Source organism: Rhinopithecus bieti, unplaced genomic scaffold, assembly GCF_001698545.2.
Source record: "Rhinopithecus bieti isolate Rb0 unplaced genomic scaffold, ASM169854v2 scaffold_8307, whole genome shotgun sequence".
Classification (NCBI taxonomy): domain Eukaryota; kingdom Metazoa; phylum Chordata; class Mammalia; order Primates; family Cercopithecidae; genus Rhinopithecus; species Rhinopithecus bieti.
The window spans coordinates 2,500,914-2,519,624 of NW_016806443.1; the positions used below are offsets into that span (position 1 = coordinate 2,500,914).

At 38.4% G+C, this 18,711-nt stretch overlaps 1 protein-coding gene across 1 annotated transcript in view; it reads right to left on the bottom strand.

Moving 5' to 3' along the window:
- Nucleotides 1–5,121: 5,121 nt before the first annotated feature.
- The window catches only part of DGKI (diacylglycerol kinase iota), a 382,898-nt gene continuing 369,308 nt past the window's right edge, over nucleotides 5,122–18,711 (bottom strand). Inside the window, exons 31-33 of the mRNA XM_017876519.1 lie at nucleotides 16,373–16,409; nucleotides 14,586–14,685; nucleotides 5,122–10,319 (exon numbers count right to left, since the gene is read on the bottom strand). Of these exons, the coding sequence (XP_017732008.1) occupies nucleotides 10,203–10,319; nucleotides 14,586–14,685; nucleotides 16,373–16,409 (254 nt within the window). The 3' untranslated portion in view covers nucleotides 5,122–10,202. The remainder of the gene's footprint in view (nucleotides 10,320–14,585; nucleotides 14,686–16,372; nucleotides 16,410–18,711) is intronic.

The window sequence follows — 18,711 nt, forward strand, 5'->3', positions numbered from 1 at the left end:
ACTTCGTATTGTCTGAATCCTACTTTACCTGGAAATAAAACTTCATCTTTCTACTGCCACAGTTGCTACTTGCTTATGGATTCCACCTGCCAGCTGGCAGTTTTGAAAAAGCTTGGTTCTGGGATGTGATAGGGCAGAATCAGCAATCACGAAAAAGCCCTTTATAATGTGACTGCAACTCTTCATACAGATGTAACCTTTGCAAGTGGAATACCCACAGCCAAGGGTACCCTGGATGCTTGGGAACGTTTTCCCACTCAGAAATCAAAGTAAAGCAAATATATTCATTCTTTTAGAACCAAGATTGTCCTCTATTCCTTAATTTTTCACAAGAATGGTTTTCCTCACTTTCGATCAGTTGTGGTCTGTATAATATTCAGATTCATGGTGGCCCACTTAACTATTGGTAATTTTAAAAAACAGCCAGGCTAACCTTTGCTGAGACCTTTGCTGGCCCCTAACTTTTCAAAGATGTGTTTTGTAAAATATTCTGTTGTGTTAGAATATTTTGTCTATGAGAGTTCTGAACCTCCTTCCCCAGGATGGCAAGAATCCAGACTTTCCCAACTTATAATCGGTAAGTCAGGGAGAGCATCAAAGTTCTACTTGCATTGGAAATTATTGTTGTATGTAATTAGAGTCTCAATTCAACCAATGATGGGTGGGGAGAGTGGCAAATAAAAATTATTTGATCTCCAGAAGATTAGGAGATCAAGAACCATTTGGGTGCATATAGAAGGTACAATAAATATCAAGGCTAGATGGTATCTTAAAAGTGATAAACCTCACCAACGCATTTGTGAGAATTACCTATAAATTTTGAAACAAAAAATAGGGTAAACTGACAGCACTTTCGTATCTGTGTGTGTTTCATAAGTAAAGAGTAAAGACAATTTGTAAACATATATCTATCATTTTTAAGAGGAAAATTTATATTTAAACCCAAAATAACAAGGTCACAGTCTCTGGATTTTTAAGTGAATATATTTACATTTGTGGGGGGAAAAAAACCTCCCTAAATATTCCTTACTTTTTTCAAACTTTATCAGGGACCAGAACAAGTTTGTGGACAGGCGTAACGTATTATAAGAGGTTGGACAAACTCCTTCCAAAAACCACCTCGTCCTTTGGAAAGCTCCATTAAAAAGTTCTTCTATTAGCTGACCCTGCTTTCCCCAAGTTCCACACATAATCTAGTTCTTCTATGCTGCATAAACTGAAATTTTCACAATACCCCTTGAAGCCACTTTGAACAAGTTTAATCTTTCTGTATGTTTCCTGAGTTTGATTTTCAATATGTGCTAACACTATCAGTCATTTATTTGATATTACCATGAGAATTTGTCTTCTTATTGTACTACTTTTGAGAATCTTTTTTCCTTTCCTCATAACTCTGCCTTCTTTTATTCCCCCAAACCAGAGGCAAGAAGTAGAACAAGAAAGAAGGTGGAGCAAAAGCAGGTCTTTTCTGCAAGACTCTGGATATGGACTCGTTTCTTAAAATTATCTCAAGTGACTTCCTCCCTCACCCAGTCAACCTGAAATCTAGGAACTCAAGCTGTATTACAGAATTAAGGGATGATGGGTAATTAAAACTGTAATCCACCTAAACAGAAATATGACAGAAACATTAGTCTACTGATATGCGGTTAAGTCTTGTTTCATGACAAAAAGTTATAGAAGGCGCCTCCATGCCTCTGTATTTGTAGAGGATATAGAATTTCCCACCGTATTCTCCAGTCCTGACTCTACACCCCAAACAACAAATGGGTAGTAAGTAGGCGAAAGAACAATAAATCCTTTGTTTTCACCTTAACTCCTGAATTTGTTCCTTTTTGCTTTAGTAGAAACATGTCTTTTTTAGGAGATTTGGGAACTGGCTAGCAATTGTTAGCCAGTTCCCAAATCTCCTAAATTGGCTAACAATTGACAAAAATGTTAGCCAATTCCCAAATCTCCTAAAAAAGATATGTTTCTACTAAAGCAAAGTGTGTTTGTGTAAGCAAGGCAACTTTTTAGGGTCATGAAATCCCTGCTACTAAATGATTTGGGATATATTGGCAATGATGGAAGCTTTTTAAAAAAATTCCTTCATTGCTATCTATTTGACAGGAACCTGGGGAAAAAAACAGGCTTGAATTGAGTTCTGTTCCAGTCTAAAATTACAGACTTAGAATCTCAGAGTTTTTCTAGTCCAAGATCTATCACAATTAAAGATTTACTTTTGATCTTTGAGTTAGTCGTTCAATCTTCACTGAACTACTAAAAGAAACAGTGATAACAACTTCACTGTTTTCCAGAAAGTCCAATCTGTTTTTCTGGATGCAATGTTTAGGAAAAATAAATCCTTATAAGTAATAAAGCTAACTCCTTTTGATGTGTTAATGTTCTTTTATTCTACAAATCATCTTCCCTGCAGAACTTGAAACTAACAGTCCTACTTAACCTATCTCCTCTACATATTTCTATTCCTAATCCAATTTTGTCTTCTTTCCAGATCAAATATCCTCCTTCTACATATTCACCAATCTGCCCATAAATGCCCCTTGTAAAGTATTAGATTCTGAATTGAAGGACATTTCAAGCCTGTTTGTTTTTCTCTACTTCACATACGCCAGAATTTTCCATAGGTGTATTAAGCCTCTATGTATGTGACTATGTATTACCATAACACTTAGCTCGCATACCCACCCATAAACTTAGAGCAACAGTCTTGGATGTCGGGGCTATCTTCAACATTTTTTTGTTGCAGCATTCTGAAATTATGTCATTCTAATAGTGACTTCTAAGGAAGAAAAATAGGACTAAAATTTTTTTTTTTTTTTTTTTTTTTTTTTTTTTGAAGACGGACGTCCCTTTGCTTGTCCGCCCAAGGGCGGAGTGCAAGTGGCCAGATTACAAGCTCACTGCAGGCCTCCGCCTCCGGGTTTTAGCCCATTCTCCTCCTTCAGCCTCCGGAGTAAAGCTTGGACCTACAAGGCGGCCGCCACCTCGCCACGCCTAGTTTTTTATATTTTGTAGTAAGATGGGGTTTCCCACCAATGTAGCCAGGATGGTCCTCCGATCCTCCTGGACTCGTGATCCGCCTGGCTCGCCAAAGTGCCCTGGGAATTACAAGGCTTGAGCCACCGCGCCCGGCCGGACTAACATTTTTTAAATGTTGAGAATCACAAAAATTAAAGAAGCCATTAATGCTCACTGTTAATTTCTTCTCTTGAAATCCAACCTGGTATGAAAACATTAGACTTTTCTTTCCTTGAACTATGTATAAGCTGGCCATCCTTTCTTTGATAGCAAAAACTCTTGACTTTTTGATTTCATATTCTCCCTTATTTCTAACTCATTCTTTCCGTAGAACCTTAGGTAAATATTTTTTTTTCATGGAGGCATCTTCTATATTATGGAAATCTGAACAATTGATAAAAAACATCCTTAAAGGCAATGATGGAAAATGACTTACTTAGAAAACATGTTAATACGTAATTTCTAAAGACCCAGTTCTGGCTGCAGCACTATCATTTGCTATATGAAGCTGCACAGGCTGAATTTACTGCTCTGAGATTCAGTTTATTCATCTAAAATGTATTATCTGCATTATTCACCTACTTGGGATTGTTTTGAACCCCAACTGAAGCTCAAACGTGGCAATACATTATAATGCTAAAGCACTTTTTAATTCTTGAAATTGTTCTTAATAAACAGTATAGATTTGAGTTGTTTAAACTGTTACAGAGTAAAACTACATGTGTGTTTCACTAAAGGCTTGAGGAAAAGATAATTTCAGTATTTCCCATTATCAAAGCCTCCCATTTCAGAAGGCATTTGGCTCAAAATATTGAAATTTCAAAAGTTGGGTGAAAACTTGGATCACCATTTTCTTATTTACAAGGGTAGGGACCTCCCTTGTGGCTGCCACGCTGGTGGCAGAAGCCAAGGAGTTTTCCATGATTGCCTTTCATGTACATTTACTTGGCTCCCAAATATCTTACAGGCAGAATTTTCTTCTGTGGTTATATTAGATTACACTTAACTCTTATAATATCAAACCACAGCACTTTTTTTATATTGGATGGACAGTAAGACAGATTTATAATAGAATTTTACTTGACAATGACTAAGAATACTGATCAAAATTTATAAGCTTCCAGAAGTATTTTTAATTAAATTACACCTTTTAGTATGTTTTCTTTTCACTAGCTCTTAAATTCATGCTTAGTTTAAAATTTTTAAAATTGATAACTAATGCCATTCCCCTGGATATTTTAAAAATTCTCAGTTATAAAGCAATGTTTAACAAATCAAAAATCAAGATTTTCATAAGTTTTTTAAATAAAATCTTGCATTCAACAAAGCCACTAAAACATTTCTTTTGAAAAATCACAGCATCTAATTTCAGCCCTCTCAAATCACATATTCCTAATCACAACAGCCCTCAGAATGGTCAGGTATCCTCTGTTTAAATGCTACCAGAGGCTGAAAGTTTATAACACTGTGATATCCACTCCACTATTACATATTATTTATACTTCATCTTCTTTATATTTAGTCAAAACCCATTGAAAACTACTTATTTTTCCTAGTTCTATCCTGAAAGCTAGAATAAATGAGTCTTAGCTTTCATTTTAATAGTGTTTCTAAGTCATTTTAAAATCTTAGTTTCAGATACATTTTTAGAAATCTACTATGACTCCAATAAAACGGAAATGCAAAATATTATTCTCTTCCTACTTATGTTTTCATTGAACAAAATCATTGCTGGCTAATGAGTGGCTGGTACAATAAAGCCTTGGTTGAATTTCCAGCCCATGCTGGACACCCTGGGGTTCTCCTGCACTGCACTTATCACATTGGAATTTGTCTTTTCTTCTAGATGCCAGCTTCATGAAATCAAGAGTTTTGTCTATTGCATTCATTGTTATATCCTTAGTATGATGCCTGCATCAGAGTGACAAATATTTTTCAAATAATGATTAAATACATGCATGTATGACTGATTCATGGACATACGATTACATGCATAACTGAATTCATATGTAAATAGACTCTAGAGTCTAAGCATTATGAAGATACCAATTTTCACATTTCTACTTTAAAATCTATGCTACAAGAGCCTAAGAATTATTTTTTTCTGCTTTCTTTCTGGGACCTGGTCAGCAAATCTCAGTGTCCTGGGAGAGCAGGTTGTCCAAGGGCATGACTCTTTTCTTGGTTCTTATTTTCAGGTTTCTCATTAAGCTGTGAGGAGACAGTGTAAAATCCACAGATAGCCCTCAGAAGTGTAAAATATATAACCTAGTCCTCCAAGTGCCGTCAAAGAGGCATGTGGCTTACATTGTTGAATGTGGACGCAGCAGCCATGATTGTGTACCCTCATGTGACTAAGACAGATATTTGCTAAACCTGATAGATTTTCAGAATCATGCTTGCCATAATTCTATAAGATGATCAAGGTCAGTGGACATGTATGTGTCCTTTGAGTAAAGGTATACTTGTCCCAGAGGGTAATTTCATTTTGATCTATTTTGAGCATATCTGGGAAGATTTTTGCAGCTGTGTGACAAAATTATCGACAGTAGTAGGCAGAAAGTCCAGGGGCAGGACTGTTGCTATGGCCCAAAAATTAGAGGGACAAGAGATGAAGGATGACTGGGACACAGCAAAGGGTAGGGTCCAAGTCGATCTGAGAGATCTGGCAGAGAAGGGCCTGTAGGACTTCTAATCAGCTGAGGATGATATTCAGAGTGAAAGGAGTTGAGAGATTCAAAGGTAGTTCAACTAAGATGCAGGCAGAAGCCATTTTATATGAAATAAGTGTTAAAGATTAATCAGAAGGCTAATTTATTAGATGTTTTTCTGCTTCTTTTCCTAAAATGAACATAATTCATTTAAATAGAGCAATTAGTAGTTTTATTTGATGGTTATGATGAGCCCTTTTAACAAAGTCCCATTTTTAGTATATGTGCTGCCGAAGCGAGCACAACAAAGTCCCATTTTTAAATAGCATCATTGAATAAAATATCATGCTGTTCTCAGTGATTTCATTAGCTACTCCTTCTGGAAGGAAGACAAGCTGCTCAGACCCCATACTACACTGGTTACTACACCTTCCTGGCAGTAGCCTGCCCTAATTAAATATCATTAGGCAACCTAGTGAGTGTTAGTGTTACAAACAGCCTTGTAAAGTGGTGTAAGCATCACAGAGGAAAGAACTCTCTTTTACTTGAAATCCAAACGTAGCATAGCTAAGTCTTGGGGCTATGGTAGGTTTTATGCTTCATGGAAGGCAACATAAACAATTACAGGAACTCTTGATCATGAATTTTATGACACAGGTAATAGAAAATGGCAAATGCAATTGTAGTAATGCCAAGACAGATCTAAGCCTAGCAATGGTGGAAACAAAAAATAAATGGAAATTCTCTGTTTAACCTGTCTTTGCCTATTGGTGTTCACTACACATATACAAATGATCAGCATGCTTTTAAAATGTTTGCTCTTTTCTAAACCTATGCAATATACATGAATATAGTATACATACTTGTATGTGTATATAAATAAATGTCTAGATATGTGTGTAAATGTATATACGTATATACATACATGCTTGTGTATGAATGGATGGAGTATTTCTGACATCACGTACAAGCAACAGTGTTCATCAGCATTTATTTTTGGGAAGTGGGACACAACACCAGAACAAAGGGATGCCTTGACTGTGGATGTGATACTCATCTGTGGTATTAAAACATTTTATAAAAGCACGTGCCATTTTACAACTAAAAAACCCCTAAATATTATTAATAAAATTGACACGTAATAAAATAAAGATGCTGTGTTATATTTTTTAAGTCATGAATATTATGAGGGTTCTAGTAAATAAATAAATTTCAGAAATTTGTTAGGCAAAGGGACTCTCACGAGGTCCAAATGAAAATGAAGGGATGTTGAGGAGCTCCTAGCACAGGTAGATCTGCCAAAATGGCCATTCTGAAAGGATATGGAGCAACAGGTATGTACGGCTTTCCATCAGTCATTACTAATTTCCATCACTGTCCATTTGCCAGCTAAATTCTGTTTCAAAACTTGCATTGGTCTTTGGTTATCACATCTACCGAGGAAACATAAACTCTGAAAGCAAAATTCCTGTCATGGTATTTATTTCATTCTTGGCTTACTAATCTTCTCTCTTATTCTTTATGAAGTCCTTGAATATGACTGTGATCTATTTTGTTAAATGCACAATATTAAAATATAAGCTTGCAAAAATGACTACTTTTCAGGTTATAGAATGTTGTCTTTTAATAACTCTTCATTTTCCATTCCTCTATCAACCTCATCTAAAAATGGAATCTCGAAGCAGTCAGTGCCATGACACACAGAAACAAACAGAGTCAGCCAAGCTAGCTGCCTCTTCAGTGCTGTCTCAGTAGGCTTTGTAGAAACGATATTTCTATAGGTACATACTTTTATCTCTGTTAAAGTTATATGGCTCTTCAGACCAGGACTAGATCACTTACTTTTCTACTTCCTGATAGCCTATTAGTAGGGATACAGTATACTTAAGCTGAGATGGAAACTCCTAGACCATAAGGCCTTAGCTCTTTTTAAAGCCCAGGACCAATTTTTAAAACATGCTACAGGAAGTGGTTTAATGTTGAAGACATTAAACGTGTGGTTATTCTGCTCACTTTAATTTGGAAATCCCAAGTCCTAGTGGTACTTGCTTTTTTCAAAGCGATATATCAAATATTGGTCTCCATGAATAACACAGGACTCTAACCTTTTTTTTTTTTTTTTTTTTTTTTTTGAAACAATTTCCAAATGCATCAGGAATCTTATAGTACTAACTCATCATTTTCCATACCACAGATTCATGTCTTCAATAGGAGCTATTTAGAAATTGGCCCATAGCCACCTGTACCCTAAATTTTCTCTGGGCTACTTGGAAGTATTTACAGAGAAATGTGAGACAGTAGTTGATGAAAACAGAGTTCTTCATCCCAGCAGTAACAGCTAGATAACTGACTGGCCAAACACTTGGCCCAATCCAGGGAATGGAAGATGCCATTCAAAGCCAGATTCCAGTTTGCTTTAAGGATTACATTTCTGTCATCACATTTCCTTGACAGTCCCACCAACTAAAAATCCCCCAGCAAAAGCCCAGTGATTAAATTCTCCTGGAGCATATTTTTCCAACTTCTGGAAACAATCTGCTGCAGTGTCTCCTGTAACATCCAAAGGATAGTTCCATTTCTGAGGCTGATATATGGAAGTAGATTACTCACAACCTAATCCATCCTCCCACCAACAATTTGATTTTGAAATGACTATGGAGAGACTGTGGTAATAAAATCCCCATCCACTGAAAGGCTGTTCCTATTTACTATAGTATATCATAGCCGTACTTTCAAAATGATGATATGTTACCGAAATGTGACTCAGATAAGCAAAATGTCACCATTAGACCTTTAAATTAAATGTAGAGACACTACCATTCATGGTCATATGTAGAAACATTAGGGAAGCACTATGCTGTGTCCAAGGACAAAATGAAAATAAGCTCAGGAGACATCAGATTTCGCCAAAAGCAAAATCCTTGGACGCCCACTTTTATTTGTGACTTACCCCAAGTCAAGTAGATATTCGGACAGAAAGACACACATTTTCTTTTGATATTTTAAGTATCACAGAGTCCCTAATAGAGGTACCTGTAAGTACCATTTGATCCGTGGCAGGTTTAGATGTTACAATTCTAACTATCCGACAGACATTTCTGGCTAGATTCCCACGGTAGTTTGCACTAAGGACTTTCTGAAAGGGGAAAATAAAGTAGATAAAATAATATATTAGACTACCCCATACATAGAAAATGGGGTTATCAAGTACGACCTTTGGACCTGACAAATAATAGTTGAAGCATCCTTCTGAATGATCTGGGCATCCCATAAATCTGGCAGTGGAACTCATACAATAAGCCTTTGTCCTTGGGTCAAGGGTTACTTGGAGTAATAAAAACCAAAAACCTAAAAGGAAGACCTAAAACGGGACCCCTCTCACCACTGTATCCAACAGTCTATAGTTACTAGCCTTTGTGCAACATCCCAATGACTGTTTTCTACTTCAGTGACATATGTTGACATATGTTGCTACTTTTGCTTTTGCTTTTGTTTTTTTCAAGTCAATTAGGGTGCTTTCTATTATCACTCAACAAAGTTTAGAAGTAAACATTGTTAGAGTGCTCCATTTCCTGTAACCACAGTTCCCACACATGATTATCTGCTCTGCAATTTAAACAGTACTTAAAATTGAGTGGTTCTGCAAACTAGCTGTGGGCCTCTGTTTAATCCTTTGCTCATCTTCAATTGCAGCAAAAGGCAAAGATGGCTACACATAGGCAGTACGGAGCTGTACAGACAGCCCAAGCTGAACCAGTTCTGCATGGCTATTGGCTACAGCCCAGCAGCCTGGGCTGACCCCTGGGTTACCTCTCTGAGGTACCTCCAAGCACAGACATCTCCCATGCCACCTCACCATTCCTCAGAGATATAGCACACAAGTTGACATTATCCATGTGGCACTTCCCAGCTCCTATATAATGAAACGGAGGGTTGGGGGGTGGTGGGGACATGCAGAGAGAGTCACTAAATAGTCTTGATATATTTAGTCTTGGAAATGGAAGTGGTTTTACAGTTATATTTCTGCAGGACATTCAGCGGGTTTTAGAAGGCCTTCAGACAATCTTGTGGTCTTCCAAGACTGAATGTAAAGAGAAGAGATAATATATTTTTTTTAAAGTTAATGGGTAGTTACAGTAGAATTGTATGGTACAGGGAAAAAAAATCAATGCATGGGGGAGGATGGAGCAGTGCCGTTTATACGAACATCCTTTGAATCTTTAAAATAAATTATACAAGTGAACACAGAAGTTCATGCTACTTGCTGGAAGCAATAAGGATCAAATTTTGTGGAACTCGTACTGTTTTCCACAAATCTCCAGGTATCCTGCCTCCTTCTCAATGGGCTATCACGTTCTGTTGTACATCTTGGTAGCCCTTAAAAACTAGTGGCATGGTCTCAGGTAGATTCTTGCAGGAGAGAGACAGATATATGAATTCCATCAGCTTCTTCCAGGGGAGCTGCCCAATCGCAGGGAGGGCAGATGTGATACGCTTGCTCACGTTCTCTTTGCCCGAATACCAGGGTCAAACAGCAGTTTCCAGGTCCTCATGGCCAATGACCTTATAGTTCTGACGGCTTTCTAGGTAAGCAGCCAAGTCTGGGTCCCCAGCCTGCTGTGCTCTCTCTTGAGGTGTCTTACCCTATATGTAAATAATGGAAAGAGAGAGAGAGAGAGAAAGAGAGAGAGAGAGAGAGAAGTACTAGTTATGAAATACAAAAACAAAACAAAACAAAACAAAAATCACAGAAACAGAGCTACCCAAAGATACTTGCTAGTAAGGATCCTTTCACTTTTGGTGTTTTAGAGTTTATAAGACACTTTCAAATCTATTGTCTTATATGATCATTAAATTGAACATGTGCAATTGGTAAATCAAAGGGAAAGAGTTTATCACTTTCGATGGGTGGGGTTTATACTAGGGAAACAGAAGTTCACAGAGGTTAATGGTACACAGGAGGAAACAGTGGGGTAAAGTGAGTTTTGAAACCCAGAGCCTTTCTGGAAGATAGGGAGATAGAAATTACTGAATTTTAAAAACACGGAGACAGGCATTTAGATTTCTAGTTTAGGACTCTTTCTATTATTCTGAACTTGGGAAATGAACATGCAGAAACTAAAAGGAAGGGATAGTCACAAAACATTTGAAAGGTTTCTTTGTTGGTTTCAGACTTCAGTGAAGTTCTCCCCAATTTATAGCTATTTCATCTCTCTAAAAACTAAGCTGGTTTCTCAATACAAAAGTGGTAGATATTGATTAAAGAAATCTTAGAAAACTTGAAAAGCACAAAGAAGACAAGGAATATCCCTAATCATTCCACCAAACTAAGATAACCACTACTAACCTTCCATTGATAACTAGCTTTTGTCTTTTATACGCCTCTATACATATTTTTCTTTAAAAAAAAACCACAATTCATTTATGTACTGTTTTACAAACTTTCTTAGTAATATATCATAAATTTTTGTCATTAATTTTTTACATCAACATTTTAAATGGTCATATAATTTCTTACAGACTACTATAATGCCTTTTGTACATTTGTGTAGACACATATACACACACATTTGTGTATATATTGATATTTTTTTAATGAGGTCATTGAATAAGAAGTCAGCAGTAAAGGGAGAAAGAGTGTCCATTCGTTTGATCGCCTGTAGGAATTACTTAGCATCGCTCAAAATTTCTAATTTTTGTTCAATATATAGTTTTAACTATTTAAAATGTTACGTTAAGTTCCAAAGGAAGGGTAGAAGCATGATTGTTGTACCAAAGAAATAGCTCCATGTACAAACGCACACAAGTTTTATAAATATTATCACAGACTTCTCAGCTTTCATCTTGGCTATCCTCACAGATACAGGTGACCTCAATCCAACCGGCTCTACATAGCCTACTGGGGATAGGATAAAAGGGAAGTAACAATGGCTCTAGAATCTTTCTAAAATTTTACTTATTTACTGGAGATTTAGCAGTTAACCACCAGTTTGAAGTTCCTATGATAATTTTTATTCAACTTGTTTGCAGCCTTAGTAGTAGATAATCGTGTCTTTATTTCCATAATAATGAGGTTGGAATTTCCAGGTTTCAAATATTCAGAGAGGTGGCTGAGGTGGGCCTTTGAGTTGATTTCTGAGGAACTGATCTCTAATAGGAGAAATTCTCAGGATGCTGCTTCTCTCCAAAAAATTCCAGGAAAAGTTTCAGTTGTAATTATCACAGTTAACTTCAACCTAGCGTCAAGTTACAGAATGGCAAAATGTAAAAATCCTCAAAAAGTAATGAAATATAGCTACATTATTTCATGTAGTAAGATCTCTAGAATATAACGTTGAGTAAAAGTTATATGATATCATGTATGTATGACTTCATGTAGTTAAAAACAGTGAGAGAGAAAAACAGGTATATCTACATGTGAAGAGGGATCATTAAAAGTTTAATTATATCTGGGTCCAGGTTGTGAGGTTTCCAGCAATTTTTGGCTTTTTGGAGCATATCTTCCTACATTACTAGTTTTCTATGTGAGGGGTTTATAATTATAAAAACAAGCAATTTCTTTAAAAAAAAAAAAAAAGACACATACACAACACAAAATAGAAACAAGTTTCCATGAACATTGAGTCCTTTGTCTGATTCAGAAACTTAGAAAGATAAAAAAGAAGACCTGCTCAAGAGCCAGGTCTCCTGACTCCTGTTCAGTCTGACCCTCTTTTTCATGGCTTCTCTCTGTTTTTAAAATGATCTGAGTTGAGTGTAGGACCAGCCTTTGTGTGGTAAAGAGGCAGTTGCCCTGCTGTGGTCTGAGTGGCCCTGGCAAGACCAACCCTGGCTCCATTAATCCTGACTACAAGTCGTCTATTTCTCAATCAGGTTAAACATCCAAACATCTGAGTGCAAATAACATCTGGGAAGAACATCACATTAAGAAATTATTACTTTTAGTAGCAAAAACTGCAATGACTTTTACACCAACCTAATTATCTGCCATTTGAAATAGTGTACCCAGTTAGCTAGCCAGACAGGTAACAGATCACTAGAAACCAGGACACAGCTCAAGTGTGTTTGATATGCCTAGGCAGCCAGGGATTTCAGTCAGAGAGCAAGGGTGCTCATGGGCTGCCAGGGAAGTAGAGACTTCTATGCAATACAACTGGCTCAGAAAGGAAAGAGGTTCACTTGGGAGGCAAAGTTATTTCATAAAGTGAACTGCAGATTGAGGAAGCCCCAGGGAAAAAATTACACATAGGCAGATTCTTATCACTTACATAAATCTAATGGAACTTAAGCCATTAATTAGGTTTCTAAGTAATCCATCTATGTGTCATGGTTACAATCATGGGCCCAAAACCTGAGCTACTCGGTACCTGCGTAATGAAGGCCTCAACTATATACTAAGATTCTTCTCTGTAAATTTCTATAGTTAAGTGGTTCATTCTTTCCTGGAGTCTACTGAGAGTGTTCTAAAACTCTCAGAGCTTATCGGAATCCTCTATGGCAAGCTTGTCCAAACCGCAGCCTGCAAGCCATATGCGGCCCACGATGACTTTGAATGAGGCTTAATACAATTTGTAAACTTTCTTAAAACATCACAAGATTATTTTTGCAATTTTTATTTTTTTCAGCTCATCAGCTATTGCTAGTGTTGATGTATTTCACGTGTGGCCCAAGACAATTCTTCTTTTTCCAGTGTGGCCCGGGGAAGCCAAAAGACTGGACACCCCTGCTCTATGGGGTTGATCTTCTATGTAAACTAACTCCTCTCTCTCTCTCTCTCTTCTATCTTATAGGCTGAGCCCTGGGTCAACTCTACTAAGCTACAACTCTTCCTTTCCTCTATCTTTCAACCCTTTCTCTTGGGTGCTCTCTGTAAACTGAAACAACTCATGGTGCAGCCTGTTCTCAGTTCTTCTAAACAGAATTTCCCCTGAGGCCTCATCTCTGCCAGCTGATGCTATCAAGGTTGGCACACATGTCACATTACCCATTTCTGGCCTCACTGCCCTCTTATTAAGACAGTTATAAGAAAGTGGACACTGAAGTTCAGATTTACGTAACTTTTGCTGTGGAGAAACCAACCACATTTCTAGCCAAGTGCCACAGGAATCACTGTACCTCAATCAAACAGATTCCATAAACAAACCGATTTTGTTATGTGGCTAGCGTGTTCTGGCACCAAATGAGAACCACCAACCTGCTGAAACAACACTGGACTGGCGTCAAAAGAGCTCAGTTTAAGGCTCAGCTACTGATCCAAGGGTATGTGTAACTTTCTCTAGGCTTTTAGCTCCTATAGCTATAAATGACAGTAATTCCCATGCTATCTAATTTCTGAGGTTAACTTTTAGAGAATATTAGAAAACGAATGGAAAGAAATTTTTTAAAATGAAGAACTACATAAACACACCAAATTTAAGACTGTAACCATCTCAAAGCCAGAGCCCACCGTCCTGGGAGCTGGGAAATAATCCCTTTGGCACCCATATAAGGGGCCATATAAATCATAGGATTTAAACCACGCTGGAGTAAGTACTGAAGGAAAACCCCAAAGGGGCTTCTCAGTAGTCAGGCCAAAGTCTTTGAACATGGTCCTGATCCCTCTCCTTGGGCTTCGGACCTCAACTCCCACGACTTGGCTGCTAGCGTTCAGTAGGACAACCCCAATGTCCCAAGGCCAACGTGTTCAGAAATTTATAAAGCCCCACAGGCAAGCACATGCCCTCCCTTTGTGCTTATACATTTAAATCACAGTTTCTCTAAATGAAGCACTCTATTTTTTCCTCCTTTTTCCAAAGCCCCAGGCACTTCCATAAGCACAGAAAGGATGTCCGTGCTATGGTCACAAGCAAAGGCAACAGTGCCTGCGATCTCGCCCAGTGGGAGGATGTTTGCACTCACTCATTGAGTTACCTTGGAGTCCGTCTTTCTCAGAGATGCTCCTGCATCCACCAGAAGCTGGCACACAGCCCGGTTCCGCTGGCAGGCAGCCTTGTGCAGTGCAGTCTCACCCCTAAATCAAAGAGGAAATGGGAAACCACCCATAAAGGGGTTGGAGGCAGCAGGGGATGGGGTGAGGGGAGCTGATGTCGGAGTGCTCCTCAGCCTCCTTCCCTATAGGCTGCTGAGATCTTGGCTGTAGGGTACATTCTGGGGAGGTGGGAAAGGGGATTTCTAAAAATTCCTTGAGCTAGTCATCACCTGATCATAATATCTGACTCCAGCCCCCTTTCCAAGCAGTGTTGATTAACTAGGTTTAGTAATTTTTTAAAGAAGCTACTACCATTTGATTTAGGTGATTGTCAATGCAGTATTAAACAGACTAATTGTCTAGATGTACCTGAACACTGAAGACATTCTCTCTGTGCATACATTTGAGTAGAGTGAGAAAGGCACTGGGTGAAAGAACAGGGAGCAGCGTGGAGCACCTCTGGCCCTTCAGGGACAGCACACAGCCCTTGGTTGATGGTCACTCGGCCTACAGTGGAGTATCTCCTGAGAACCCAAGTTCAAAACGCCAGGCCAACACCCACTCTGCTCTATCCACTTTAGATTCTGTGTGAGTGACAGGTGGAACGAGCGGGCAGCCACAGAAGATATCTGAGAGGCACAGTGAGACTCTGGGAGAGTTTGAGAGCCAGAGCTCTCCCCAGGAGGCAGCAGGCTTGAGGCCAGCCACTCAGTGTGGGAAGGGGCAAGGGAAACTGGCTATTTCCCCATCACTGACAGGCTCTATAGGGAGGAGGGTATTCCTATCCTGAGCCCAAAGGCACCAAGATGCTTAATGCCAAAGTATTTCAGGAAAAATCAATAGTAGTCTTTAGAGAAGGCAAAATGGAGTAAGTAATGGCACCATTTACAATCTTGCAAATAGGATGTGCTGGCCTGTGGACCAGCTCTATGGAGTGATAGACAGCTTCTTCCACAGCTCTACTGCTTTTCATTCGTCCTCCATTCTACTCATTTCTACTTCTCCTCCTTCCCATGTGCTTAGCTACCCACCACCTCATTCTTCTCCACACCAATTCATCTTTATACCTTTTCAAATATGGCTTTCAGGATTAGTTGTACAGCCTAACTTTGTTCCTGTTTGGGGAGGAGTAACTATTTTGCTGCTTTAGAAATAAGGTTGAAAACAAACATTATCATCAGTTTAGACACCATCCCAGAGCTGATGACTTTTTCAATCAGGATCCCTTCTTTGAACCACAGAAGACAGAAGATAGAGTGACTATGTTCTTAGTTCTTCAGTGGTGGTTCATAACTTGTGCTGTTCTAGACTAACAGAGAGAAGTTATGCCATTACATGTGCATAATGCCTCAGGGCAGTAGGGTCCCATTTTCTCAGAAACCCCAGTTGAGAAAGAACAAATGTGATGGGTACATTAAAAGGTAAGTGTAATTATTTAGACTTCTCAGCATTCCAAGATGCACCAGTGCAGAAGTACATTGCTTGAAGCAAGCTCTAAATGATGATTAGCACTGACTATGGAGGCAAGCATTATGACAATTGTCATCAGTTTCTATTGTGTAATTTTTTATTTAGGCAATTAGCCCTGCACAGTTATGAACAAAGTTGAAAGTGGACTTTGAATTAATTAAATTAAAATTACCTATGATATGCCCTATAGATTACATTCTTCTCCCAGATATGTTCTGAAGAAAATAACCTAGACTATGTAATAAAAGGCAACACTCACGTTTCACTGTCTGCCATATCCAATAACTCGGAAGGTCCTAAATAAGAAGAAAGCAAGACGACCGTCAAAAAATAAGCTCAAAAACTAAACATTAACAGAAAATCTATAGTCACAAAATGAAAATGCCTTTGAAAGCTAAATTTGGGGATAGGAATAATAAGACAGAAAGAAAAATAAAAGGATCCCTCTACCTCCTCATTACCAAACTCCCAGTCTCCATGAACCAATATGTACAGAATGGTAGATACAAAAGAATGGTATGGTCTCTGCTGTCAAGAAGCTTTCAATCAAGTTTACAAAATAAAACTGGAATAGAATAACTGAAAAATAATTAAGTGCTAACTAGGGAGAAAGGGACAGATGAGGTGGGGTTTAGGAATCAGGGCCATTTCTCATTCTCAAACAAGTTGCTTGGGATGGCATCTCATGAAGCATAATATTAAGGCTGTACGACATTATATATATCATCTAGGGTACAATTCCACTTTTTATAAGATTTCCCTTCTCAGACCAGAAAGAAATACTATGCATATACATCAAATGACTATAGATGCATCCTTAAGAATGGAAATATTCTGTGAATTTCCCTTTCACAATGTTTTGTGTGTTCACGAATTAATCCATTCAGTCTACAAACGCTGCTTGGAATGTCCACCTTTCTAGCTCTGTACCACTGCTTCTCTCCCTGCCATCTCTTGCCCTCTTCAGCCTGTGGGTATCAGCTGAGACTTTTTCCCCCCATAAAGCCCTTTATGATCCCACTTCAAACAGCTTATTAAATACCTGCCTATACAATCCCTCACTTTATGTACTGACCCTATTTTCTATAGTTGAACGGGTAATGGGATTTATCATCCAAGTGGGGACCACCCCAGGCAAGGGGGGATATATGATCATGTTACTGATCATGACACTTAACAAACTACTTTAAAATAACCTACTGATTTATCTCTCCCTATAACTAGACTCCAGAAAACCCCTTAAAGTTTTGGCCCATGCTTTGTCTAGCATTGTGTCATTCCTTGGTGCCTAGTATAGAGCCTGGAGATAAGTAGATGCTTAAATATTTGGTTGAATGGATGAATAAATATGCTTGTAAGGGTCAGGCATTGAGTATTTTAGTCTTTAGAAAGATGATCCTGGGGATTTACTCTCTTTATTGGTGGATATCAATATCATTAAAAATTAACTTGTTGTGCATAGTAAGAAGGGGTGGAAGAGCTTATCACTCTCACCATGAAAGTCATTGGCCAAGGACAATATAAGAGATGTTATGGGATTTCGTAATTCTCCTGGTCATCCAAATCATCTTGACCTCTTCTTTTTCACACCTGCTATTCACTGGGACCAGGTGAATCTTCTCTTACAAAGTCTCTCCTATTTGTCTTTTCTGTTTGTCCTATTTGACAAATAGACTTCCTAACAGGTATCTACCTGGAACATTACTAGTATGCAGACGTAGTTACTAAGAAAGATAAGAAGGTCTTACATCATCTAGATTTCTAGGTTTCCAATACATCATACCTCCCGCTTACTTCCAAGTATTTAAACACTGGAGCTCACAGTCCTTCATCTGGAACTACATTTCCTCAATTTGTTCCCAGAGTTCCATTTTCTTTTTTCACAAAAGCTAAAGTGGTAACTGCACACTCAACCATGTATTTCTCAGGCTTTTCCAGCTCTACCTACCCAGAATAGCCACCTGTCTAAATCTGACATGTTCTTCAAAGGCTAGTCTGTGACAAGGTCCTCTCAAAAGATGACCTTTGACAGAGGGAATGTATTCTTTCTCTCAACTCCCAAAGCACTTATTTGGTTCTACCCTCATGCTATGTATTCACTTTTTGAATACGTGCCTTCCATAAACAAATTTTTCTATATCTGTCGAATATAAGAACACCTCAGTTGTTTTTTGTATCCTTCTAGCACCTACCCTATATTAAGGAAACAACAAAGATTTAACTCATGGCTCTTTGTTCCTTGGTCCTGTGATTCTAAGAAAACATGAATAATGATCCTCATCCTCCCATACACATCCCAAAAGTGCAGAGCAGGACAGGACAGTGACTGGGGTAAGGTTTCTCGAGCCATCCCTTCTTGGTTAAAAATCCCAGCTCCACTACAGACTAGGTCTTGGCCAAGTCTAATTAATCTCTCAGCCCTCAGTTATCACACATGTAAAGTCAAATTAATAATAATATTTATCTCACAGGGTTGTGTAAGAGTTCAAGAGGGCTGGGCATGGTGGCTCACACCTGTTATCCCAGCACTTTGGGAGGCCAAGGTGGGTGGATCATTTGAGGTGAGGAATTTGAGACCAACCTGACCAACATGGTGAA